At 39.7% G+C, this 27,856-nt stretch overlaps 2 protein-coding genes across 2 annotated transcripts; both read left to right on the top strand.

The window, feature by feature from the left end:
- Positions 1–3,414: 3,414 nt before the first annotated feature.
- On the top strand, positions 3,415–13,754 carry ears2 (glutamyl-tRNA synthetase 2, mitochondrial). The gene is made up of 10 exons (XM_080881487.1): positions 3,415–3,841; positions 6,453–6,608; positions 7,453–7,642; positions 8,043–8,193; positions 8,484–8,805; positions 8,889–8,997; positions 9,872–10,025; positions 10,304–10,434; positions 10,520–10,655; positions 13,126–13,754. The coding sequence occupies exons 1-10, from the start codon at positions 3,658–3,660 to the stop codon at positions 13,222–13,224; spliced, it is 1,632 nt and encodes a 543-aa protein (XP_080737613.1). The 5' UTR covers positions 3,415–3,657; the 3' UTR covers positions 13,225–13,754.
- A 1,127-nt stretch (positions 13,755–14,881) lies between these two features.
- On the top strand, positions 14,882–26,403 carry LOC308396293 (ADP-ribosylation factor-binding protein GGA1-like). Its single transcript, XM_080881486.1, has 16 exons — positions 14,882–15,912; positions 17,431–17,515; positions 17,972–18,047; positions 18,585–18,683; positions 19,170–19,293; positions 19,484–19,584; positions 19,658–19,738; positions 19,831–19,968; positions 21,527–21,734; positions 21,812–21,991; positions 22,083–22,144; positions 22,219–22,325; positions 22,428–22,567; positions 22,684–22,853; positions 23,616–23,726; positions 24,077–26,403. Exons 1-16 carry the CDS (start codon positions 15,870–15,872, stop codon positions 24,185–24,187), a joined length of 1,836 nt encoding a protein of 611 aa, XP_080737612.1. The 5' UTR covers positions 14,882–15,869; the 3' UTR covers positions 24,188–26,403.
- Positions 26,404–27,856: the final 1,453 nt, after the last annotated feature.

Below are 27,856 nucleotides of genomic sequence, written 5' to 3'. Positions count from 1 at the left end.
TTTATGCACATTGTTTGTTTTCAGTGTATCGTACATCTCTCTAGCTACTTATGAAAAGAACATGGCTATTGATATTCATGGATGTTTGGGAGGCATTGGGCTATTTATTCAATGAATCACAGTCAGATGTTAGGGTTAATTAACACATTGCTTTCAGGTCATGTTCAGCTCTCCCGTAAGTTTCTTTTTTTCTTCCCATTTAACTTTTCCACTTGTCATAAATTTGAAGGTCCCAGATGCTATCTTGAACTTGTTTTTCTTGAACACAACAGACACGTGCATCATTTTTGGTATGAATTCAACAAGCTTTCTTCAGAAGACCAGTGAGGGATACAATGAGTTTTTCTGCTCCTTCTTTTTGTTTTGCTGTGTCACAACATGGATATTTTCCATCCCATGATATGCTAACTTACTGCTCTAAACATTAGGTTATATGTAACCATATGAATGCTGATTAGCTTTTTGGTGAAACACATGAATAAAGCCTCTCCTTCACTGCTGCCACAGACATCAAGCATGACTGTCGGGACAGTGTTGAGTGTGGAGGGAATTAGACTTGGCAGCAGTCCCTCTGCAGCAGGGTGTCGAACTCCAGGCCTCGAGGGCTGGTGTCCTGAAGGTTTTACATATCACCCTGGGTCAACACACCTGAATCAAATGATTAGTTCATTACCAGTGCTTGGAGAACTTCAAGACATGTTGAGGGGGTAATTTAGCCATTTAAATCAGCTGTATTGGATCAAGGACACATCTAAAACCTGCAGGACACCGCCCCTTGAGGCCTGGAGTTTGAATCAAGATCTGTTCAAGATGTGGATGGAGGTCAACATGAAACCGCTGCTGAAATCCATCACCAAGCACTTCTTGTCCTGTCTCAGCACCAGGAACTTCAGCTGCTCCACCTACCAGACTGTGTATGTCTCTTACTGTCTGCCCAAAGTGGATGTACACATTGTTTATGTACCCGTTCCTGTCTTCGACAAGAGTTGCTGGTAAAGTGTCTAATATAAACAACTGTGACTTACTCTAAACTAGAATTTACTGTCAGTGTGAAACCTGTTATGTTGCACAATCCTCTGAGGTTAACATTGAATCACTTTTTGCTAGTTTTGGTCAAGACTGCGAGCAGTTTCATGTTGTAATTTAACCTAATTTGGTCCTAAATGCTGCTGCAGGTCCAACATCTGCATCTCAAAGTGCATCCATCTATGAATCATGACATTTGGTTGTAAGTATACAGGTTAACCATGAGATGTGGGATTGTACGTCTCTTAGGTGTGACTAAGAGATCTGTTGTTGACCTACATCACCTGAGTGATCCCTCGGCATACGGCCTCATGATTACTCCCCAGCCGTTTCTCATCTGACTTACAGTGGTGTCCCCTGCTATCACTTTGTTTTGTTTGCTGGTTCACTTCCCAGTGTTCCCCGGCTCTCTGTACCCTTGAGTTTTTTGATTCATTTTTCATCTGCCAAGCTTCTTCTGTGGTCTCAAGGACATTTGCAAACATTTGTATTTACCCCAATGTTTCCATATTCAAACCCATTATCAGTCTTGATGCTTGTTTTCTTTAAACATCACTTAACTGGTGTTTAGATGCTTTAGAAATTAAGATATTCCTCCTCAGAGAAGCAGAAGCGCTACTAAATAAACCATATTTCAAAATTATTATGATAATGGAATAGGCAACAAACAACAAGGGTCCACAACTCAAGAGAAATATTTATAAATATCACTGTTACGTCACAAAGAGTCACTTCAGATTAAATGATTTCACTGTGTGCTCAGTGTGGTCACCACGAGCTGGAAGGAGAGCAAATAAAATTGTATTGCGAAAGTTTTGGCTCATGTAACAGTACATGAGTATTTGCTGAATGAATTAACAAAAAGTTTAATTTACTATTATTATTATTATTATATTTCAGTATTTGTATATAACAATACTTATAACAATATAACAAACTGTATATAGGAAATGAGAGAAGGGTTTATTATATCAGCCACCCTTGAAGGTAATAGGATAGGGAGGACATGTGGCATATTTTCTAATTATATATTGTTGCATGGAGCCTGTAAATATCTCTAAAGTTTTTTGTTGTTGTCTTTTTTAATCTTTTGCAAAGAAAAAAAAGTGTTGGCATATGACAGAGGTGTAAACATAAGGCTCTGGACTGCAACTTAAGAAAATACCAGCAAATAGGAAAATGTTGCAAAAACACACAAAACACAAAGAAAGACAATAATGTGGCAGCTGTGAAGAACTGCCCTCAGGCACGCTTGAAAGAACTGAGCATTTATCTGTGTTGTGGGGAAGAAAAAGATGCAGGTGATGTGTTTTTTAACTGCATGGTTCATTTAAAACTGTATATACATGTTTGGTATTAACCTTTACTGTTAGTTCACTGTCCTATGACTGCTCCCTCACAATATTGTCTCACCCAAATCATGGAACAGTTATGTTTTGTGAGTTTACTTTTTTTGTATGTGTGCTTTTGTGGTGTTTTATTTTCTCTTTCTGATGTATTTTATGTGCTTCTGCAACTTTTTAAGTTGCAGTGCATTTGACCTTTCAGAATCGCCCAGAAAACACTTTAATCTGACCCAGACGACAGCTTTGGAAAATGTAAAGGCGGGAATCAATTTTACACATTCACATATATTTTCATAATCTTTACAGCTTGTCCTGATAAAGGAATCCCTTACAGCCATTCATATTACACCAGAAGTAAAGTTATACAGTAGATTTAATTAAATGACAGAAACGTTCCTGTTTTTTCATTATCTAATATAGATAGATTTTTGTTTTCATTTTTATTTATTTATTTTTATTATTATTTCCTAACAATATATCCACAGTAAAATAAATAAATGTGCAAATAAAGTAGGACATTTTCTGGTGATTAACAAAAACGACGACAATGGCTTACCAGAACTTTTTCTCTGATTTTACATGTTTATTTCATACAATTTAATTGTGCTGACAGAATTATTTTATGTATTTATTTTATTCATTACATTGGATTTTTTTTTTTTTTTTTTTTTAGCAATTAGAAAAACTCCTTTGAAATTGGACTTTTTTTCTTATGTTGAGAAAAAAATATAAGTAAGGCTTCTTCACACTGACAGAAAGGGTATTTTCACTGGTCGGGCCAAGTTAATATTAAAGTACCATGTAAAATGAGTCGGACATCAGTAGAATAAGACAACCAAACAACCTGGATGCACGAGATAAAATAAATATTATCTCAAGTATAAAAGCTACCGGCTCTTATTTCGTGTGGCATCCAAATGAAACGATACTGAATTATACACAGAGTCAGCTGTAGAGGGCAGTACTGCCACCAGGAAACCTAAAGGAAGAAGCGAGCGCTCCTCCGACAGGCGGCGGTAAGCAGGTTTACGTCTGAAGGATTCGTTTCCGGTTTAGTTTCGACGAAGAAGAACGTAACCTACGTAATAAACACGGTTTAGCATTTGCACATGTGAGGACAAACTTTGTCTTTTTGCTACTGTTGTTACTGTGTTGCTGTTTTTGTGCTTACTGCGGTTTTAGCAACACTCGTGGCTAACTGTGCCTAACCGCGGCCGGGTCAGCGCGCGAGGGAGAGCGTGAAAAACCCTGGAGGATGCTGCTCGTGTCCTCGTGACCTGTCATCATGTCGCGGTGGTTTAAAACCTGTACGCGGTCTTTTCTGCACAGTTTGGAGGTCCGCAGGGGGTTTCGCTGCCTCACGTCGGACGGAAACAGACGGACGGAGCTCCAGCTGCGTGCAGCAGGCGACAGGTGCTGCTCAACGGTGCAGGGGGAGGTGAGGGTCAGGTTTGCCCCCAGTCCCACAGGTAAGGTCCTTCGGTATCCTGCACGACCTGGCTGTAAACATGTGTTACGGTAAATTTAGTTGAAAGAATTATGGAGAAAAAAAAACTGTCAACAGCCCCCAAAATCCTTTTAGATGGATATTTTTATGCTTCAGTTTTGTTCGTCTAACTTGTGGTCTGATTGTGGTCTCATGGCTGTTTTTTTGATACTTTCTTTTTATTGTTTTCTTTAAACATTATACAGGGAGATGGAGTGTAACAACAAAACGGAACATAAAAATAAAAAATAATAAAATATTATTATTATTAATAATAATAATAATAATAATAATTAATAATTAATAATAATAATAATAATAATAATAATTATTATTATTATTATTATTATTATTATTATTATTATTATTATTATTTTAAAAAAAGGTGAAAAAAGAACGTGTTGGGTCACCATGTTTCTACAATTTGATCGTTTCTCATTATCAATGTGATGGTCTTTGTCCTGTCGAGTTTATGTAATCAGTCCATTTCTCCCCCTTTTCAATGGTATTGATCTTCCTGAGTCCTTATTTTGTAAGTCAGCTGTTCCATAATTTGTATTTCGTCTATAATATTGATCCATTCATCCTGCGATGGTGGGTCTATCTTGTTCCATTTCCTTGTGATTGCCTTTTTACCGACTGCAAGCATAATTTTCAGTACGTTTCTATCTTCTTTCAACACATTTCCCGTAATGACACCAAGATATAATAATGTACAAGACTTAGATACAGCACAACCCAGAATTTTACCTATAGCTAACTGAACATCTTCCCAAAATTTTGTGATCTTGGGACAGAACCAGAACACACTAAAGTGTGAAGGAAGTGTGTTTGTTCCTAATTTTGGGTGTTATAAAAAATCGAATTACATTTTTCCAGCAATGCAATCTCCAGACACGTGATGATGATGTTGTTGCCTGCTGTGTTTTCCAAATTTGTGACTATTCCTCATCAGATATGTTCACTCCCAACTCTCTGTGCCACAGTTTTACATACATTGTTGTACACCCTCTTGTCTCCATTATATGCTCGTAAATTGTAGAGATTATTCTAATTTTTTTTGCATTGTGGGCTTCAGTTATGGTTTTGATTATTGAATTTTTATCCAGATTTACACTACGTTTTACTTCTTTATTAAAAAAAGTCCCTAATCGGCAAATATCTATCATGATCTTGATTGCTTAGATCATATTTTGTTTAATCTCCTGGAAGTTCATAAAATTCCCATCTTTAATTAGTGTACATATTGCTGTTAATCCATTAGGAATCCACCGTTTAAATCTTTGGTTCATACAACCAATAGAACCCTTATCATAAGCTGTCCATCGAAGCAGTCTGAGCTCTTTTTCCAGTTTGTATTTTCGTACCAGATTAAACCACATTTTTAACGTAAACTGAGTGACTTAATTCAGCTGTTTAATTACACTCATTGCTTCTTCTGTCTCCCATAAGGCTTTGCATTTCTCTTCCCTGTACTGATTTTTCTAAATTCTTCCATTTGGCTTCATAATCATTGTCACACCAACAAATTATATACCTGATTTGTGCAGCATGAAAGTATGCTTAAAGGTTTGGGAGTGCCAAACCCTCCTTATCCTTTCTTATCTGTAGTGTTTCGAATTTGATTCTCAGTCTGTGACCGTTCCATATAAACTTGGAAAGGATTTTGTCCCATAATCTGAATTGTTTTTCATGTATGTCAATGGGCAGTGACTGAAAGAGGTAGAGCAGTCTGCTGTTTTTAGTTTTGGTGTTGATCTAGATTTGTGTGTGTGTGTATATATATATATATATATATATATATATATATATATATAATTTTAGAGTTAAATCTTAATCAACAATAGTCCTGGTTATAACTGCCAGATATTCAGTAGCTTTCGCATTTTTAATGTCAGGTTATTTAAAACATGCTGCAGCTATTCTTTTCAATAAAAACACAATTTTCTATTTACTAAATGCTACACATGGGATATATCAGTGATTACTGACATAAATAAAGGAGTATTCATTAGAATTTATTTATATGATATGCAGTCTGAGTATTTTTCCATTTGTATACGGTGCTTGGTACTGTGGAGGACAAAAATATGCATATATAAATGTAATTTTCCACTTAAACTGACTTCAGTATTTTTTATTTATTTCCATGTGTTAAAAAAATGTGGGTTGACAGTGACTCTGGCAAAAATGACTCGTGTGTGTGTGTGTGGGAAGTGTTTGCACTGCAAACCTAGACAAAGCAATAATAGGCAATAATAAATGTTACATGGTGTTTGCTGGCATTCGTGCAAAGAAGCGTGGATATGGTGCAGCGTAAGCCTTTGCGTGTTTTTTGCTTCAGCTTATGTCAGATAGTTTTGTTCAGCACAAAGTGTGAGTGCAGCTGCAAGTTTTATCTGATGTAAGTCACAAGATTGATAACGATTAGGGTTTTTCTTGTGAAAGAGAGTAGTTCCACATGTAACATTAGTGATGCATTTTCTGGTTCATTTTTAGTGTTCTGGTGCTGTGTGTGTGCTGGCTCTCTCTCTCACACACAACCTTCAAAACTGCAATCGGATGCTGTAACCATTTAATGCTTTGTTCTGCAGGCTTCCTACACCTCGGCGGACTTCGAACTGCTCTCTACAATTACATATTTGCAAAGAAGTATGGAGGTGTATTCATCCTGCGGCTGGAGGACACTGATCAGAGCAGACTGGTACCAGGAGCAGCAGAGTCCATAGAGGACATGTTAGAGTGGGCTGGTAAGAGACACTAGTCCAGAAGGATTGACTCTGTAATACGTAGCTCTTTGTACACAATCATGACCACTTCATTTTTTTCATCTAATGTGGCTCCCAAGTGAAGAATCTACTTACATCAGTAAATAGAAAATGAACCTAAGATAACAACATAAGAAATAAGTAAACATTTCCTTTTATTTTTCAGTCTGTACATATATCGAACATTTATATAATACGAGATATCTCTAAGATGTCTCTTGAAAAAAACAAAGTCTGACACAAATATGGGCCGTGGTTCTCCATTTCTTTGTTTTTCAAAGTTTGTTAAAAGTTGTCTTTAGATCTGCTTTTTGCACACTGTGCTTTCTTGAGTGTTTTATTAATATGAGGTAATGGCTAACACAGAAGGAGGGATCAGTTGATCTGATGCTTACACAGAAACTACTGGCTGAATTTTGAATATTGTTGAAAAACTGAAGCGCATTAAACAGTTCTTACAGAACTGCTAACTTCATTCTGTTTAAAACTGTGTTGAAAATTGTGTCTTTCCTCAGGGTTGATCTGCTGAATAACACTGGGTAAATGGATCAATGCAATCACTGCATTAAATCCTAATAGAGTCGATCCCCGTCTATTCGCAGTTCATGGATTTTATTCCAAATTATTTGCTGATTTATTGCATGATACAGAAATTACAAACACAAAGATCCCGGGAAAATTAAAATAGGCAGTTCTAAGCGTTTTTAGAGGGGGTCTCAAGGTTTTGAGGGCAGGTGTGGTCCCTAACCCCCACAAATACCGGGGATTGACTTTAAAAGCGTTTGGCTAAGTTGTTGCCACCATCTAAGCTGAATTTTTCACACAGGTATACCTCCAGATGAAAGTCCACGTCGAGGTGGCCCGACAGGTCCATACCTGCAGTCTCAGAGACTCGACCTCTACAATCAGACAGCCCGGCAGCTTGTTGCCAGTGATCACGCTTACTATTGTTTCTGCAGCTCTCAGAGACTGGAGCTGCTCAAAAAAGAGGCATTAAGGTCGGGGCAGACTCCAAGGTAATTCAGAACACAAATCAGTAAAAAACTTTATATTACCCACTTTTTTTTTTTTTAATGTATCATCTTCAAACTTCAGACGATACACTTCACAGCAATATACTAGGCCATGGGGGACCTGAGTAACATGTTGGCTAAGGATTGCACCTTGACCTTCATCGTTAGTGCCAAGGTCAAAGTTGGCCCTGAAAAAATTCAAGAAATATATGATATGAAAGGGTCTGGAGAAAACTGACAGCAAACCTTTAATTTTTTCAATAAGACGCGCTACGACGACACAATGACACCATAAAGTTTCACACAATCAAACACTGCATGACTATATCTTAATATAATAGAGAGTTGCGCTCTCTGAGTGCTTTTGTTTGTCAAGGTTCTGACAGCGTTTGCATCTCTCCAGGTATGACAACAGGTGTCGTCACCTGCGGGCCGACCAGGTCCAGGAGAAGCTGGCTCAGGGAGCCTCATATGTGATCAGGTTTCGTCTGGAAGAGGGCGTTGAGCCTTTTCAGGATCTGATCTTTGGATGGAATCGGCATGAGGTTGCACAGGTTGGGCTTTTCACTGGGCTTCATGCTAAACGTGTAACCATGTCTAATAAAGCTAATGTTTTTGTTGTTGTTTTTTTTAATGTTTGACTATAAATATTCTTGCTTGATTGAAATAAATTTAAAATTTCTTGAGGTTCAGATTGTAACTGTGCTTTTAAAACAAGCGTAGTCCATATAATGAGCTGTTAACAGTGGTACTTGAATGCAAAAACCTGCCTTTAGTTTTCAGTCTATCTGCCAGATTTCTTCTGGCTCCTCTCGTTTTTAAACACATCCTCTGTCACTTTTAGGTGGAGGGGGATCCCGTGGTGATAAAAGCAGACGGTTTCCCCACCTATCACCTCGCCAACATTGTAGATGATCATTACATGAAGGTCAGCCATGTCCTGCGGGGTTCAGAGTGGCTGATCTCCACCTCCAAACATCTCCTCATGTACCGGGCTCTTGGATGGCAGCCGCCCACGTTCGGACATCTGCCGCTGCTGATGAACAAAGACGGCAGTAAACTGTCAAAGAGGCAGGGGGACATATTCATCGAAACATTCAAGAGAGACGGAGTCCTGCCAGAGGCTCTGTTGGATACAACAACCAACTGTGGATCTGGATTCAACAGTGAGTGATGGGAGACTCTGCAAAACTGTGACTATAAACAGTGAACATTATATCAAAGTCCAACGTCTTGTGTTTCCATATAGCTAATCGAATGGGGAGGAGGATAGATGAACTGATTTCTGAGTTTAACCCTTCAAAGATCACGACTCACTCTGCTTTGTTAGACCTCGAGAAGCTGCCAGAGTTCAACAGGTGAGTCAGAACTTTATACGTCCTGGTTTTATTGCCTAGGTTCTGTTTATTTAGGCCTTATTTCATTTTTAAAGCAAAAGAGGAAAGATGCATTATGTCTGTTCATTCTTCAGTCTGTTGAAGTGATCGTGTTCTATCATGCAGACGTGAGTCACTCTAACTTTCACATGATAATGACTGAATGAGCCACAGAACTATGTACTCGGTACTCTGAGAGTGCATCAGTGCAGATTTTTCATCTTGATCTTGATCTTTGATAATTAAAGATGCCGCATCCTGGACTGGTTCTTATACAGCTGTTTTTATATTTTTACTGCAGTGAACATGAGCGTGTTCATGAAGACCGGCTTTGAGGCTTCAGTACTGTTAGTTTGGCCAGTGTGAGGCCATGAGACACAGACTGAAAGGAGTCGTCTAAAACCCAGTGCTTTTTTTTTCTTTTCATGTTATTGCCAACAAATGTCCCAACAAAAAACATTTGCCTTTAATGAGCAATTCAAGATACAGAACAGCCTATTTCAGACTTCCTCTGGTGATGATAAATGTTTCCAACTGCAATTTTAACGCAGTGTAGATTTCTTTCTACTGGAATTCATTCCTGCTGATTGCTTTAGTTTAAGCTGTCAAGAGTTTGAAATGTCTGAATCGAGCGCATCACAGTGAAGCTCAATGGATCTTTGCTTAACTCAAGAACAGCAAAACATTAAGTTTAAGTAATCATTCCCCAAAATGTCACCTTGTTGTTAAGAGTAATCCAAAGTGTCTGTTTTTATGTGGAACATGAGGAAGTCTTATTAAAAAGAAGAGATGAAAAGGAATATATAAATACATATTCGTTTTACGAGGTAAATGAAACTCTCTGTGATTATGACAGACTTCACCTGCAGCAGCGAATTGAAGATGAGCAGCAGTGTGATTTGCTGATACAAGATCTGCAGGAGGAAATCTATCAGGCCTTCGCAGAACAGATCCAGGATAAGGATGTGCTGCGCGAGGATTACATCAGGCGGGTTCTGCGTCTCCGTAAGGTAACCATGACTTTACTCTGGTTTAACTCTGTTTTCCTCTGCTAATTAAAAGGTTCTTGGCCTTTTTAGTGAAGATTTAAATTATATAGACCTTATAGTGACTGTAGTGCGTTTGTGTGCATTCCTATCATTTGATTTCTGGTATGTTGAGGATATGAAACCAGCTGTTGTCAGTTGTTGATCTGTAGTTAAATACTGTCCTACACTGGTGTGGCTTCTAGTGTGATGTCCAAACAGTGTGCACTATTATGGAAACAATCCTCTTCTCTCTGTAACAGGGTCACATATCCTTCCTGAAGGAGCTTGTAAGCCCCACTTACTCTTACTTGTGGGTGCGTCCTTCCTTTTCCAGCCAGGAGGTGGCATCACTCACTGGAGAGGCCCAGCACATTGCTTCATTAGTGCTGAAGTGTGTACAGCCTGTTTCATTCATCTTTCATCTTACAGTTTCAGTCTCTCAATGTGATTTTAAACAATTGAATTTGTGCTTTTAGGCTGATAGAAGAGCGAAGCGAGGAGCTTTCGGTGGATCGACTCGGTAAAGACTTGAAAGCTGTGGCTAAGCAGGCTAAAGCCACCAAGTACAGGGAGGTGATGAAGCTGTTACGTCTGGTTCTCAGCGGTCAGCAGGTACTCAGCCTCGTCCTGTAGAGTGTTTTCATTACAGATAGTGCGAACTCTGTTTTCATCTTATACACTATCTGCATATGTGGTTGCAAAGCAAAAACAAATATATACACTGCTTAAAATATAAAGGAACACTTTTTAATCAGAGTACAAGATCAAGTCAGTTCTTCTTCTCAAGCAGCAGTGGGGGTTGTTAATCAGTTTCAGCTGCTTTGGTGTTAATGAAGCTAACAACAGGTGCACTAGAGAGGCAACAATGAGACAAGCTTCAAAACGGGAATGGTTTTACAGGTGGAGGACACTGACATTTTTCCCTCCTCATCTTTTCTGACTTCTTTTTGACTAGTTTTGCATTTGGCTAGGGTCAGTGTCACTTCTAATATCATATCTTCTAATATCTGAGCTATAAAATGACCTCCAGCAGGCCACTGGTGTGAATGTCTCGAACCAAACAATCACAAACTGACTTCTTGAGGGTGGCTGAGGGCCCAACATCTTTTAGTGAGCCCTGTTCTCACTGCTGAGCACTGTAAAGCATGTTTGGCATTTACCATAGAGTACTAGAACTGGTGGGTTCACCACTGGCACCTTGTGCTTTTAATAGATGAGAGCAGGTTCAACCTGAGCATTGGACAGACGTGAAAGGGTCTGGGGATGCCGTGGAGAAAATAATGCTGTAACATCGTTCAGCATGACTGGTTTGGTGGTGGGCCAGTAATGGTCTGGCGAGGCATATCCATAGAGGGACACACACACCTCTATAGGCTAAGCAACAGCACCCCTTCTGTTAAGTATTGGGATGAAATCCTTGGACCCACTCAGACCCTACGCTGGTCAGAGCACCTCTGGGACATTATGTTTGGCTCCAGTCTAAGCTACCAGACTGTCCAGGAGCTCAAATGAACAATGTCCAGATCTGGGAGGAGATCGCCATAAGGATCTCAACTTCAGTCTTTAGGAGCGTCCGCCAACATTGTCAGCCACGCATACAAGCACGTGGGGGCCAAACAAACGACTGAGTGTCATTCTGAGTTGCTACAATGCAATTTAAGCAGAATGGAGTAGCCTGCTGCATTATTTTTTACACTTTGATTTCTTGTGTGTATTTGAATTCAATGATCTGTAAGGTGATCATTTCCAACAAACAATGTGCCATCTTTCATTCCTAAAACGTTACCCAGTCTATAGTCATTATGTGTTTTGAAAATGTTACTTTTAATTTTTTAAGCAGTGTATAAATAAAGTCGTATCACCTTCTAAATGACCTGCAGAAGTTTTATCAAATATCACTTGTTGCCATTTGAGTTGAACTCTGTCAGAACTGGAAACCACAAGTTTAAAAATGAGTCAGGTGTGGGAGTAATGTGCGCTGCAGCTTGTCTGAAAAAGAACACACGGAAATGTGCAAAATCTGTGAAGTAAAGCTAGTTCTGAATTACTATAGTGCTCGTCTTTTCTCAAACTTGTCTCCCAATGGGTTCTAAAAAGTCAATAAGTATTTGTAGTAGTTAAAATAGAAGTCCACAAGCAGAGGTGGTCACTAATTCAGTGGTGACAGTTCAGCTCTGACCCCAACTACATTTAATTGATGTTTTGACCTTTTCTTGCAAAGTCATCCAGTTCCCATACTGATCACAAGACTTTGTTAAAAGAAGTTCCTGCAATGATGTAATACTGTTTTTTTCCAGCGTCAGATACAGACTGCAGTCTTTAATGAAGAGTTGTAGATACAAGATTTGTTATAGCAGTTAAAAAAATAACGAACATATTTTAAAAAAGCTTAATAATTTCATAATAAATATAACAATTATATGTTCTTAAAAGAGCTTTTATTCTGCACGTGTCTTATTGTAGCTGCCGGCCTGATTCTTCCTATCTGAAAGGTTGCATATAGATGCCCATATTTGTCAGAAGTACACACACACACACACACACACCTGCATGTTAATGAGGTTGTGAGGTCTGTGGTTAAATTAATCAAGCAAAGATCAGTGTTTGTCGTTTTGATCTTTACTTTAGAGGTCACGTTTGCTCATCCTTAAGAACACTGTGTGCTTTAGAGTAGTGACAGATAAGTAGCATAATACGAGGAACTTAAAATGTCCATCGGTCATTTTTTAAAGATCACTTTCGTTTCTGTAGTCTCATTTCTAAAATTGTGTTTGTCAAACTGCAGATCAGCAGATTCAATCATGTCTAGCTGCTGAAATCAGAAAAATACTCATAGCATGTGCCATATGTTCATTTCCTTATGTGAAATGACTCAACTGAACTCCACAATACCGTTTTTGAAAGGTGGCGGTAATGACAAACAGTCGTCTACTTAGTCGCCACGTTGGCCCTGCTTACTTGGTGAGGGCAGGCATGAAGAAAGAGGAAGCTGTTTCTTGATTGTGTTTCACACAGGATGCTGGCTGGGTTGATTGTGTCAACTTTTCTGACCCCTGATCCTCTCTTCCCCTCTGACCTGCAGCAAGGTCCCAGTGTTGCTGAGATGATGGTGTCTCTGGGCTCTGCAGAGATCATCCATCGATTCCAGAAACTTCTGCTGCTTTCAAACGAAACAGATTAACGACTAAACTACCCGCCACCACGTCACCCTACAGTCACCGCGCCTGAAGAAAACAGCTGCTGCTGGACTGGTTGGCCTGAATGTTGACAGTTGATCTCACACATGCTGATTCTGCCACCTTTAAAATAAACTGAATGCCGATTAATACTCGAAATATTAGAAAAAGGTGCAGAAAATTTTATGCACTCAGACTGTGTTATGCAGTAATGTGAGACCTTACACCTGTTGCTGTGCTCACACATGGATGGGAAGTACCTTGATATTTCCATGCAAATATCAAGGTACTTTACTGAAGAAATTTTAATGAACTGGTCCACAGATGTACAGTCACAAGTGTTACAACTTCAAGGGCAGATGTAAAAGATGAAGATGAAAACGTCAATAAATAAATACCCCAGAGACCGATAGATAAATATATTTAAATTTAATACAGAGTTTCTGCTCAGTTGTTCTCCTGTCAGTTAACAGCTTTTTGTTTTGAATGTGACATAATATATTCTTTTATTATATGCTTTTCTGTTTTATAAATGATGTAAGACTTGTGTAATTAAACCATTTAATTTAACTACTTTTCAAAATGTTTTTGTTTATGAAAGATGGCTTACAGAAATTCTAGGGTAAACATTTTGAAATCACATTCTGAAGTACTTCTACTTCCCTTCATTTTCATATTATTGAGTATTTATTTACTCCACCACACCAGTGTGATAACTGACATTTATAATGCTGTTATATAGAATAACAGGCAGTGAAATAATGCTTCTGCTTCTATAATCCTGTGACATCACAGGGTTGACTGATGTGTGAAGTACCGTGAAATCTTGTTGCAGAGTGACCTTTTGTTATCATGCACCCTCTTTCACTACTGAGCTTTATAAAAAAAATCTGGTTGTAACCAGGTTTTAAAATAATAAAAATATAGGTGAATATTACCTGACATGACAAAAAATGTAAAAATTACACTGTTATTATTAAACAAAGGGAAAATGCAGAAGCAGCATGTGAAAAACTGAGCACATACCATCATTGGGTAGTTCTTGTAGAACCGCATTTAGCAGCAATAATTTGAAGTCATTGTTCATTTTATGACTATTAATTTTTCATTTGTTGTGAAGGATTTACTTTTGTTTTTTTGTTGTTGTTTTTTTAATCACATTGCTTCAGTGCATTGAGGTTTTTGGGGCATTTTTTATGTTATGCATTGTTCCCACCACAACATTTCAATACGGCTGAGGTTTGGACTCTGGGCCATTGCGACAGTTTGAGTCGTTTCTTTTTCAGATGTAGAGTTGTTGCTGTGTTTGTGATCATTGTCCTGTTGCTTGACCCTGTTTGGGTCAAGCTTTAGCTGTTGTGCAGCATATTTGGCTCTAGAATACTTTGGTATGCAGAGGAGTTTATGGTCGACTCAGTGACTGCAAAACAAGCCCAAATCATCACACCTCCACCACTGTGCTTGACGGTCTAACGTGTTTGGTTTTCTCAAAGCATAATGCTGTGCATTATAGCCGCACATCTCCACTCTGCTCTAATCTGTTCAAAGGACATTGTTCCAGAAGTCTTTCGTGGGTTTTGCCAGATGCAAATTTAGATCTGAACAGTCTGTACTGTCATGAACTTTAACATTGGGCCTCATTTAGCATGTTTATAGAGTCTGAAACAAAAGACTCTCTTAAACGTTCCTTTTTGTGAATGATCTTTCTCAGTGTAGATACACCCCTGAATACTTTTACAGAGGTCCTCACATTTGCTAATGATCAATTAGTCTTTGACTTTTTTGGTACAGGGAGGGTTAAATAGTGAGATACAATTATTTTAAGAACATGAACAGCAGACTCCATGAGGCTATCATGAGGGCCTTGAGTCCTTTAGTAGTACCTGTGCTTGCAGTTACTGTCAGCTGAGCTGAGAGAGTGATGATCTGTGGCCATCACCTCCAAAACCATTTCCTTTTTGGTGGTTATGTTTTTGTTGCTTCTCCAGTGCTCTTGGTGACACTTACATTTGCATCAAAGCCGGTGAAATGCATCCACAATGGTTTATGGATCCTAACTGGGCAGACTGTTGGAGACAATTCTGAGAACTGCATCGCAGATAATGGACTCTTAGTTGAATTATCAAAGCACGTTTTTGTTTTTTTTTTTTTTTTTTTAATTTGAGTCAGATTATATTTAGAATAAATATTTTTACAAGAAGAGGTGAAGGACGTTTGAACTTAATACATTATGAATTAAGCATCATAAGAAATGCGCTATGAAAGTACTAAAAGTACTCCAAACAATATAAACAATATAAAAATATCGATTCCTAATGAATTCTTCTGTAAGTGGAAAGAAGTTTGGGTGATCTAACGAAGTAAAAGCTTTCCGTGTGAAATGTGAAGAAGTGTGCATGTGCCTGAAGTGTGTTTTTGAGTCCCTTCTTTCCGCCGCTGCACTGACAAACACGACAGAGTTGAAGATAAGCAGATATGTGTGTGAGCGCGTGCTGATGCAGGCAGTGAGGGGGTGTAACGTGGTTGGTGTGTCAGGGGCGTGAGTGTCACATGTCAGCGTACACAGACGGCAGTTTGACACCTCCGCTTCTCCGCCAGAGAGAAACAGTCAGCAGCTAAGCGGCTCTGGACCGGCAGGAGACGGACGGCGATGGCGAGCGGTGACAGCCAGGAAACTTTCGAGTCATGGCTCAGTAAGTGAACAAGGAACAGAAAAAGTTTGTGTTGTTGTTGGCGTTCAGCTGCGAGTCTGCAGAGCTAGCGTACTTCTCATTGGCGAGACGGTCCGTGCTAACGTCCCGTCAACGGTCGGCTCGTGACTTCAGTTTGACTCCATCACCGCACACACTTTTTATGCGCGAAACAACGCCCTGTTTTATTTATTTAACTTAAACTACGTTTTGGTATTCTCTAGAAACTCTCAGCTGGAACAGGAAGTTGTTCGCTCGTGCGTGTGCCTCAAAGAGAGCGAGAGAGAGAAGCGGTGTTCGCGTGTCACCTGCAGAAGTGCGCGTGCTGTCACAGGTTTTTTATGTAATAAAAGCAGGCGTGTGACCAAATAAGTAGCTGGTATTGACTTTAGACCTGTGATGAAGTACAGAGCAGGTTTTTATAGGTTTTACTGCAATAATTCAGCCCATAATGCATCTCATACTGTATTCAGAGCATTACTTAAAATAAATAACACAAGTAGACACCCAGACAGGAGAGAGGTAGTGCTGAAGCAGTCAGTTCATAGCATGGTCATATTGTACTGTATAGTTTTTATTTTTATGATGGGTTTTATCTTTATTTCTTTTTGACTTTTTGTTTAGTTTAGTTTTTAATTGGCTCAATGTTAGGTTTAGTCTTAGTATCATTGTGTGGAGGACATATATCAGAGTCACTACAGGTGTTTCAATAAAAACACAGAACATTTTAAAACCAGTCGACTTTCAGGCTTGTAGACATCCAGAATCTCAATTAAAATGTGCGTTAAAGCCTCGTCGCCTTATTGGATAAGCTCCTCTGTATATTTCTTGTATTCACTGTACTGTGCAAAAACCTTGAGCTAACCCTCATTTCTTTATATTTTGCTTCCAAGTAGCCCTTCTTGCTTGTAACTTTTTAAAAGTGGTCCTAAGTGATTGGCTTTAGCTGAATCTATGAATGGAATTTGTAAGAATGGTGCCTTTTGTGCATGAATGATTCATAGGTTAGTGTTAAGTGGCTTCCCACATACGCAAAGGTCAGGTATAGGAACTGGACTGAAAATCAGTAAAGAAGTAGCCAATGTCCAAACTTTGAAAGACCTTCAGAAGGCCTGGAGAACTATTGCTCAACACCACTTTAAAAATAATACGAAGTCTAGTTCCATGACAGCAAAATATAAAGAAGTGATTTTTTTTAATGTGGTTTCAGGCTTTTCTGTAAATGAAAAAAAAAAAAACCTCCCCTACCCCTGGTTATGTATTTCATCAAAAAAAAATTGGATCTAGAAAATTATTAAATAGAGTACTTAAAGGAAAATAAAACACAGTTTCATCTTATATGGTGGGGATAGTGCACAAATATGTGTGCTAGCTAGCCTCCACACATTAGAAGCACACTTGGTGCAACATAGGCTTTGTTTCCCCTTTTTGTGCAGATCTTTAATTTTCACTTCCACAGAAAATCATTTTTTCTTCTTCTTCTGTGTTTCACTCTTTCTGTGGTCTGATTTTTTTGTCCAGATCAGGCCACGGACCCAAATAATCAGGAGGACAGATGGGACTGTATTCAGGGTTTCTACGAGCTTGTCAACCAGGAGACTAACGGGTGAGCAGAGTGTTGCTTTCTTCAGTCTTACCTATAATTTAAGCACCTGTAAAACTTGTATACTTTCCCTCTTTATTGTAGTTAGTATAAACTAAAGTTTTGTAAGCAAAGCCACTTGGTTCTAAAAATGACTTCAACACAACTCAGACATTTGGGAAATAGTTGCTTCACATCCATGTTGCCATCACAGTTTGTCAGTTACACCATCGCGCAAGATCAAGAGGGAAGTCTGTGACACCTTTTCCCCTTCACTCTTCCCGATATGATGCAGCATAAAGTGTAAAGGTACTTTCACGTAAAGGCAGAGTCCTGTTTTATTTGAAGCATTTCAGTGGATTTCTGCTGAGGCGGGCAGAGCGCTGTGTGGAAGCTGTGCAAACACTACGTCTTCAGCTGTTTGCACGACATGTTTGCTCGCAGTTCACTCAGATGATTTGAGATTTTTCTGCCTTTCAGGCCGCAGGTAGCCGTTCGTCTTCTCGCACATAAAATCCAGTCCCCACAGGAGAAAGTGGCTCTGCAGGCTCTCACAGTGAGTAACCAGACTAATGTCACGGCATGTATTTATCTCTCTTGTTTTGTGGTGCTTTTATCTGCAGACGTCTGAATTTGAATCAGATTTTTTTAACACGGACAAGTACTATAATTCTGTATTGATTTATTTCTCCTTCTCAACGGTCATACTCGGCATTTGTCACAGTATTTTTGTCAACAGAGGCCATCACAGAAAAACAAATGTGTTTGTTGTAACTCTGTGTGTGGGGGTGGGGTGAATAATATCCGTGACTAATATTTATCACGTGGACGAAGCGACATGAGGCACTTAATCCAAGTTTGAAGCTGCTGTGAGGGCACGCACAGCTTGTAGCCAGTGTTTCGCTATGAGATGCGACTTGGAGAAGCTTCTCGAGGACCATGTGCCTCAGGACATGTGACATTTTAAATGTGGTTAACCACAAATATCAAAGATGAAAATCTCTTCTCTCTGTGCTGTGCTGCGTAAATGTTCTTCAGTTTCTAGTGGTTAGGATTGAGTTTTTTTTCTTGTTGTTTTTTTGGTGTTTTCCAGATTCTCGAGGCTTGTATGAACAACTGCGGCAAGCGGTTCCACAGCGAGGCTGCCAAGTTTCGCTTTCTCAATGAGCTCATCAAAGTCTTAACACCAAAGGTACTGCTTATCAGACACAAAAATGTCAGTGGTAGTTTTTAAAGCTGTGAGAACAGTCTGAAAACCTCTACATTTGGTAGTCAGACTTCCACGAAGTAAATTATTTAAGAGTTCAAATGAACTGCAGTGAACTTTTGTGAACGTGGAAAAAAAATAGCCTCCATATATCACAAGGCTCAGTCGAAAGTTCAATAAAAAAAAAGGCATATAGAGATTCATATTATAAGAATGAAAAATGTACTTCAATTAATATGTTTAGACAGTTACTGCAGGGATAGAGTCACAAAAGTCTCCGTGTTCCCAACTGTGCAGCACGTTAGTAAATCTGCTCCAATCTAATCTAAGAATCTGACAGCGTATAGATTTAAAATTAGTCCAACATCCAAAGGTCCACGTTCTAGACTGTGGGACCAGGATATTCTGGAAATTTCTAATGAGCAGCTTTTTCTGCAGTAACACTGACATGTGATCCATCTTTCCGAGCAGTATTTTGGCTCGTGGACTCCACAGAAAGTCAAAGACAGGGTGACGGAGGTCCTCTACGGCTGGACGCTCTGGCTTAAAGATGAACCTAAGATTCAGGAAGCTTACAGCATGCTCAAGAAACAAGGTGAGGAACAATGCAGATACAAAACATGAAGTCTGTGCTCAGAAGCTCTACCTGAGAATCCCTTCATTTAACACTGAGCACGTGATACGTAACAGTTTAATCATTTCTTAGTTGTTCTGTTGTGTTCAAGTCTCGATGAGAGGACGTGTTTTGATTTTTTCTTTGAGTGGGTTTCTTTTTCTGATCCTAGGTATTGTGGAGAAAGATCCCAAACTGCCGGACACGGTTATAATGGCTCCTCCACCACAGAGAACCACAGAGTCTGTTTTTGACCAGGAGGAGAAAGCGAAGGTGAGCATGTGTGTTTGTCTACTGAGGTGTGCGACTGGTTTCATCCTGCTTACATTTTTTTCTGTGCTTATAGCTGTTGGCCAGATTATTGAAAAGTGGCCGTCCTGAAGACCTGGAAACTGCCAACAGGCTCATTAAAAGCACCATCAAAGAGGTGAGGAGTGCTGCGGTGATCAAAGATGATGATCGTGCTTTTATATCAATTTAATATTGACCTTTTTTTCCCTGTGTATGTGCTACATTAAGGAGCAAGAGAAGGCTGAGAAAGTGTCAAAGCGTGAGTCTACTCTGCAGGACGTGGAGAGCAACACTAAGCAGCTCAGAGAGCTGCTGGAACAGCACGCTATCACTGGAACTTCATTACAGCCCAGCGACGACATGAAGGTATGTTACTACATGAAATACACACTCCGCTTGGGAAGTCCTGTGACTGTTGTGTCTTTATTTGCTTTGCAACTGCAGAACTGTTTTCTTTCTTTCTTTTTTTTTTTTTGTGCAGCGTTGGGTGTGTTTGAGCACAACATTTGATTGCAAGGACTAGAATTCACTTTTGGTATTAAATGAAATGCACTGTGGTGGTTTGAATCGTATCTATCCAATAGATTCCATTTTGTTCATATAAACATTGAGTCTTCCTCACATGCCAAAGTCATTCATGGAGTTCCACAGGGCTCTGTGCTGGGACTGAGGCGTTTTACGTTACACATGCTTCCATAAACAATATTATTAGCAAACACTACCCAGTGTTAAAACGGAGGCAATCGGTTCGATCTTTCACACTGAGCGTTTTTTTCTTTAGCATAAGTAATACCAGACTTTATCCTACATTTATTTGTAATGATTCCATAACACTCTTCTACATAAAATCAATTATTTTGATGCGTTAGATATTGCGTTATTTTACCTTTGCTCTATGTTATAAAATAATCTAAATAATTTGTAAAATGAAAAAAAAAACTTATAAATTTAGTCTTGAATATTTATTTTAAATCAAAAATCTAACTTATAATTGGGAATTTCTGAAAATATGTTGAAAATTAGTTAATCATGTTTTGTTAATTGGTGATTTTAAACTGCCCGTAGGTATGAACGTGAGTGCGAAAGATTGTCTGCCTCTCTGTGTTAGCCCTGCAACACACTGCCTTACCCTAAGGCGGGGGTGTCAAACATGAGGCCTGAGTGCCAGAATCGGCCCAGCCAAGACTGGAATCCAGACTCAATGGACGGGTTAGGAAATGTGAAATGGGTTGAAAAGTTTCGACCTTTTAACCGTATTGTCACGAGTGTTAATGCTTTATGTTTTCTGATGAATGCATGCACAGGATACACTGCATACCCTTTGGACACATGGATACACTGTTTCTGCAATTTTACACATTTAACCTTTTTTAATCAGCTCGATGGAGCTGGGATACATCGATATGTCTTTGAGCTTCATTTATCATTACAGATCTTTCTATCCCTGTTTTGGTCATTAGTGTTTTGAGTAACCTGAAGCACTGGAAGCTGAACTCATGCTTTAATAACCCTCAGCAGTTACATTTGTTAGTAGCTCCTGTCCTTGTGGACAGGATGTTTGCTGATTGAAGTCTTGTGATCTTTATTTAGTAAAATCTGTGTCTGTGATGAAGTCGCTTTTTTCCACCCTTAGTTTATCTCCTTGGATACAACTGATCGGTTTTAAAAACTTCACTCAAGCTGTGATGTTGAGCTGGTAGAGCCAATTTTCCCACTATCACAATGCTGGGAAACGATGTTCTGCTGGTGGAAACTTGAGGCACAGTGTCTGACAGTTGATTTACTTGAACGAGAAATACACCTCAAAAAAATAGGACCTTTTGTACAAAGGTCAAAACCAAGCTTTCTTTTTTTAAATGATCCATTTAAAAAAAGAAAAAAAAGAAAACATTAAATTTTTATTTTTATTTTTAAACCTTTGCAGACGCTGTATGAGCGCTGCGACCGGCTGAGGCCCAGCCTCTTTCGACTAGCCAGCGACACGATGGAAGACGACGCTGCTCTGGCGCAGATCCTGGCAGCTAACGATGACTTGACTCTCGTAGTGAACGCTTACAAAGTCCGGGTGGTGGGAGCAGAGTGTAACGGAGAAAGAGCACGAAGTAAAAGTGAAGAAGTGACAAGTAATACGGGTAGGCTTCATTTTGTTCACCTTTTAGTCCTCGTGGAAAAATCTTGTTTGCGAACCTCTTTTCTCTCATTGGTCCAGCTCCTACGAGTCACAGAGAGGTTAAGAGCTACCACCTCATTGATCTGTCAGCACTGGACTCTCCGCAGACTCACAGGAAAGCCGATTCCCTGCCTGTATTCGAATCTTCGTCACCAGTCTTCACCTCTTATCTGGAAAAAGCTTTCAGCTCAGAAGATGACCAGGACTTAAACGAATTAGGTGGGCCTGCTTTTGTTCTTATTTCGCCGTTATTGTCTGTAACACTGACAAATACGCTTCATAATGTAATGACGTCCTGTTGTGTGATTAGATCTGGTCTCAAAGCAAAGGACTCAGGAGAATTCCAAGTCCTATTCTGAGGAACTGATGCAGGTGAGGCTTGAATGGAAGATTTAAACATGCATTTTATTTGGAATATGCGATTTAACATGTTCTTTTACTTTTAGTTAAATGGAGACATTTTTAATGCTGAGCAGAACGGAGGAGGGGGGCTTTTACTGAGAGCCCGTGGATGTGGGGGCAGCAGTGCGACAACTAACGGGACAGACATTTGGTAAGATAGCAAAGAAATTTCTAGCTTTTGCATGCACTTAGTCAGAGTTGTAAACAAGTAAACAACCTTTTGTTTTTAAAAATCTGTCTTTTGTCCCGTTAGGTCTCACCCTCAAAGTCAGCAGTTCAAATGGTCGGACAAACCATCAAATGAAGGCTCAGGTTCTCCAGTGAAACTAGAGGACTCATGCCCCCCACACCTCCTGAACAACATCTTTGTTCCAATGGAAAGCATCAAATCCAGTAAGTCGTCTGAAGCGAATCGTCCAGTGTTTGCCGCGAGTTTTGCAGCTGTGAGGAAGTCGTTCCTCAGTATCAGCAGATACTTTGTTTAATTGTTATTTTCACGTGTATGTTAGGTCAGCTGGAGCCGATCACGTTATACAACCGGGCCGGTTTCCACGTATCTCTTCATTTCGCTAGAGACCCTCCGCCAGGTCATCCAGGTGTCGCCGTGGTCGTCATGTCTGCAGTGAACACATCTGCGCTCGATGTGAGAGACTTCCTGTTTCAAGCTGCTGTTCCAAAGGTAACAAACTCAGACTGCAGGGTGATGTTTTTAAAATGTGGACGGATGCACTTTTGAATCAGGAAAACTTTTGAAAATATCTTTAGGACGTGTCGACTTCAAACCTCTTTAATCTTGAAACAAAAAAGATACAACAAAGAAAGCAGGCTGGTTCAAATGATGTACTTTTTTCACAGTTTTGCTTAAAAAATGAAATAAAATGTTGAAATTAGTGCTAGAATTTCTGAATTTTAAATAGTGACTGGTCAATAAGTCTAGGAAAGTGCTGTATAAATGCCAGTACACATTTTTCTCACTTGCAGATGTTTTTTCTTAAGAAGTAGGTAGACACGGGTGTTACTGATGGAATGAATTATGTTACGCACTTGGCCTTCACCTCACACACAGGTGGGATTGGTAACACCTCTGTGTGTGTCTATTTGATGACACGAAGGCTTTGTCTGTGTAAAAGGGAATATTAAACTGTAGCTTCATTGTGGGTCTAAAAATATTACAACTTTGTATATGTTTAGATGGAGAGGAAGCTAGGTCATTGGCCTGTGACAGCTGTTACACCAAGCTCTGTGCAGTTAATTGTAAGGCTCAGACTATCAAATCACAACAAAATGTATCTGGCGCCCCCTGCTGGAGTCGGGTTGACAGTTCAAATTTGTGGGGCAGTCCCTGTCAGTGTTTTTCTGTTTGAAACCACTTCAAGTGTCTGCCTGCTTCCTATCTGAGTTGGGCACACAGCTCTTTCTTACTTTAATCACTGTCACACAGACGATGTTAGTGAAACTTCAGCCTGCCTCAGGGACACGCCTACCTCCATACAACCCTGTCCTGCCTCCACCTGCTGTCTCCCAGGTCCTCCTGTTAGCTAATCCTCAGAGGGTGAGTTATATGCATGTAACTGTTACTACCTGTCTACCTTGATTAAAGTTGTCAACGTCTCTGCATGTGAGTTTGTTTGTTTATACTTGTTTTTGTTGTATATTTCCACAGAGCAGGGTTGTTTTGCTCTTGCTATAAATTGTCGGATCCTCAGTAAGATGCTTTACACATTTCCTGTACATGGCAGGAATGGTTAAGAGAGTAAAGCTGTAGATAAACACCATACTTTGTTTTATATTACAACACAACACAAAAGATAATGCTGATAATATTTAAAATATTTGTTCTTTATTTCTTTCTTTGGAGAAATTCAGCCAATTTCTTAAGATGTCCCTTATTTTTTCCCTCAGCGTAAAGTCCGCCTGCGCTACAAGCTCACACTGATGCACGGAGACCAACATCTGAGCGAAACGGGAGAGATCGACAACTTTCCTGACTGGATGTCTTTGACCGGCCACTGAAAACTTCACAAACTCGGATTTGTACTCTGTGCTGGGTGTGAAATTAACAATTGAAAGAAGAGAGAGTGATAGTGAAGCCAGGGAGGAAGAAAAACTCAACCAGAAGATGGAGATGCTTTCAGGTTTGGACACTTCATGAAGTAACACCAAGCAAGTTTGTATTTTTGAAAATCCTACTTTGTGTGCGTAGGTTTTTTTGTTGTTGTTTTTTTAACAATTTGCTGTGATTAAAAAAAGTAGCAACTGTGATTCAGGCAAAGAAAAATGTCTTACATTATTTAAAAAAAGAGTTGAAAGTCTTACATTGCACATGGAATCCGTTACTTCCAGTTCCTTTATACCTGGTTGGTATTCCAAAGAAACACCAAGCACTGACACTGGAGTCACACTATGGTAAACGGTGGCTGGACACAGCAGTGCAACTAAAAGTATTGTGACCTTGAGATCTTGTTGCCTTTTGAAGATCTAGTCTAACTACTCGTCAGTGAGTTGTTGTGATCTGTATTCCAAGCTTGATGCATCAAAACGCGATAAAACGGCAATAAGAGGCGTCAGTCTGCAACTCGAGGGGGTACATACAATCTGTTTGTGATCATTTGTGATAATGCAGAGATTCGCTATGAGAAATCACAAATATGTTGCGGTCAGAAATTCACAGAAAGTGCTGAACGTCAGAGTCTCACAAATAGGAAACAGAAAGTTCCTCCACAAATACTGACGCATGGCTGCAGGGCTGCGATTTAACTACAGAATGACATTAACTCTGCTACCTTGCTTTTATTTAGGTACATAACAAGAATACAACCAGTTGGCAACCAGCTGACTTGAGCCCCTTATTGCAAAGAGATATGACGTGGATGTGTTGTGCTCACTTTGGAGTGACTGCTTTGGACACAGTTTGTCTCCCACGCGGTGACCTGTGCACCCGTGTTTATGCTCTGGTTAGCACTTAATTGCTGCAACCACTTTCAATCAGTCACTGAATTCTAAAATACTCAGTTCAGTCAACAGGCCAGTGGGATGCACGCACACACACAAATAATGAGCAGCAAAGGCAGGAGCTGTTGCTCTGTTTATTGTAAAACCCAAACAGTCCAAGGCTTTAGTAATTATTGTTGCTTTAGCTGTGCCGTTAAGAAACTCAAGTACAACAAAATCTGTGGCAAAAATAAAACAATCTATTATTCATTCAGAGGATTTTACAGTTCTTTTACACTTTTGTGTGCATCAGAATATTGTATTTCAAATCTAAGCATTTGATGTAAGGGTGTTCAGGTGGGTTCAGCACATCCCCGACTGGACCCGATTCACGTGTCAGATGCTCTGCTGTCATCTTATTTCGCTGCCTCGTGCTGTTGTTAAACCACTGAGGTGCAATCCAGTGTAAGCTGACGTGTTGCTGGTTTCAAGTCTGCATTTGAAAAACTCTTCTGCTTTTCTGACATCAGAACTCCCGAAGCACCTTGAGATGTTTTTAATATGTATTTATCTTCCAACTAAGATTTCCTTTCCTTACACTTAAAGTGTGTGAGTATAATTATATAATTGTGTTACTGCATTTCGGATCTGCTTGTTTGTGTATCAATTAAAAGATTCAAGAAAAAACAAAGACATGTAGCAAAGCTGATAAAAAAAGTGTTTACATCTGTAAACACTTTCCCCCCACTCTGTGGCTGAAAGCAGGACAAAATAACTGATGAATGTGTTAAATACACTTTAAAATAAATCAGTTACTACTCTTTGCTGTAGCTTTTTGTAGGGTTTGACTCTTAGTAGCATGCTTCATTTTGTTTCTCTGTGTGAAGTTGTTTCCAGTTTGTTTGTGTTTCATTTCATTTTATTTAGTTTTCTTTAATTACAGACTGTGTGTTGTTTCCTCAGCTTCAACCACTTTATGAACCCCAAAGAAGACATTCAGGCTCAGTTTTACCTGCTTCCTCCTGTGTGACTGTGAAACAGGAAATGCATGTCTGTCATGTGTCAGTATTGAGTTCTTTAATAAATATGGATTCTGTTACAGTTGTGTTCTGGGTCCAGGGATTTCAGATCTGTGGCTCTTTTACATATGCAGGGGCTCAATGTGGTATCGTCAAAAGACAATAATATAAACACAAAATGAACAATGGATATTTTGCAGTGTTTTTTAAAAGTTTGTCTCTACATCCTCCAGCTGTGAAAGTATGTAGCCTTTACACTGAATTAAAAAAAGAAAAAACGTTTTCACATGTGCTTCATCTCCTTCGTCTAACACGTGTTACTTCATTCTCTTGTATTTGCCGACCTCTACAGCGATGATTAGCTCGGCTGAATACACATAAATGTTTAGTCTTCACCCTCCGTTGCTATGGATTCCACATGCAGCTGGGTTTAAGTCAAAGAACTGAAAACCTACCTTTTTATATAACTTTTAAAGCTCTTGGACTGCTACATTTTGACTTGATAAATTTCTACAAACAGAAATAAATCAAAGCTCTGCAGACCACTTTGTAGTTACTGTTTCACAGTAGGCCTAAAAATGCTAATTTTTGTCTCTCCACTTTACAGTTGTTACTGAAGTAAAACAGTAAAATTATTAATAAATATATATATATATATATATATATATATATATATATATATATATATATATATATATATATATATATATATATATATATTCACTGATCCACACTACCAGGCTATACTGCAATGACATTGGAATGTCGTTCGGACTGGAGAAGTGTAGTCGGATGGTATCAAAGAGAGGGAAGGTAGTCAGAACTGAGGGGATTGAACTACCAGAAGGCAACATTGCAGACATAGAGGACAGTTACAAGTACTTGGGGATCCCGCAGGCAAATGGGAACCATGAAGAGGCCGCTAGAAAGGCTGCAACCACCAAGTACCTGCAGAGGGTCAGGCAAGTCCTGAGGAGTCAGCTGAATGGTAAGAACAAGATCCGGGCCATCAACACGTACGCCCTGCCCGTGATCAGGTACCCTGCTGGGGTAATAGGCTGGCCAAAGGAGGAGATAGAAGCCACTGACATAAAGACAAGAAAGCTCCTTACCATGCATGGAGGGTTTCACCCCAAGTCCAGCACCCTGAGGCTGTACGCTAAGCGGAAGGAAGGGGGCCGGGGACTGGTGAGTGTCAGCACCACAGTCCAGGATGAGACAAGGAACATCCAAGAATACATTGGGAAGATGGCCCCAACTGACCGAGTGCTCAGTGAATACCTCAGGCAGCAGAAACCCAAGAAAGAGGAGGGAGACGAGGAACCATCATGGAAGGACAGGCCCCTGCACGGTATGTACCACCGGCAGATAGAGGAGGTGGCTGATATCCAGAAATCCTACCAGTGGCTGGACAAAGCTGGACTGAAAGACAGCACAGAGGCACTAATCATGGCAGCACAAGAACAAGCTCTGAGCACAAGATCCATAGAGGCTGGGGTCTATCACACCAGGCAAGACCCCAGGTGCAGGCTGTGTAAAGATGCCCCAGAGACAATCCAGCACATAACAGCAGGGTGCAAGATGCTAGCAGGCAAGGCATACATGGAACGCCATAACCAAGTGGCCGGCATAGTGTACAGGAACATCTGTGCCGAGTATAACCTGGAAGTCCCGAGGTCAAAATGGGAGATGCCCCCAAGGGTGGTGGAGAATGACCGAGCTAAGATCCTGT

The sequence above is a fragment of the Rhamphochromis sp. 'chilingali' genome (assembly GCF_963969265.1).
Source record: "Rhamphochromis sp. 'chilingali' genome assembly, chromosome: 4".
NCBI classification, from domain to species: Eukaryota; Metazoa; Chordata; class Actinopteri; order Cichliformes; family Cichlidae; genus Rhamphochromis; species Rhamphochromis sp. 'chilingali'.
This window is presented reverse-complemented; position numbering and strand designations above follow the sequence as displayed.

What these genes read in the sequence shown, in the direction of transcription:
- ears2 (XM_080881487.1), top strand. Translation starts at nt 3,658, where the DNA reads ATGTCGCGGTGGTTTAAAACCTGTACGCGGTCTTTTCTGCACAGTTTG. An exon ending in GTTTGCCCCCAGTCCCACAG is followed by an intron (nt 3,842 to 6,452) that starts GTAAGGTCCTTC and finishes TTTGTTCTGCAG; the next exon opens with GCTTCCTACACCTCGGCGGA. An exon ending in TGGTTCTCAGCGGTCAGCAG is followed by an intron (nt 10,656 to 13,125) that starts GTACTCAGCCTC and finishes TCTGACCTGCAG; the next exon opens with CAAGGTCCCAGTGTTGCTGA.
- LOC308396293 (XM_080881486.1), top strand. Translation starts at nt 15,870, where the DNA reads ATGGCGAGCGGTGACAGCCAGGAAACTTTCGAGTCATGGCTCA. An exon ending in GTCAACCAGGAGACTAACGG is followed by an intron (nt 17,516 to 17,971) that starts GTGAGCAGAGTG and finishes TCTGCCTTTCAG; the next exon opens with GCCGCAGGTAGCCGTTCGTC. An exon ending in TTAAAAGCACCATCAAAGAG is followed by an intron (nt 19,739 to 19,830) that starts GTGAGGAGTGCT and finishes TGCTACATTAAG; the next exon opens with GAGCAAGAGAAGGCTGAGAA.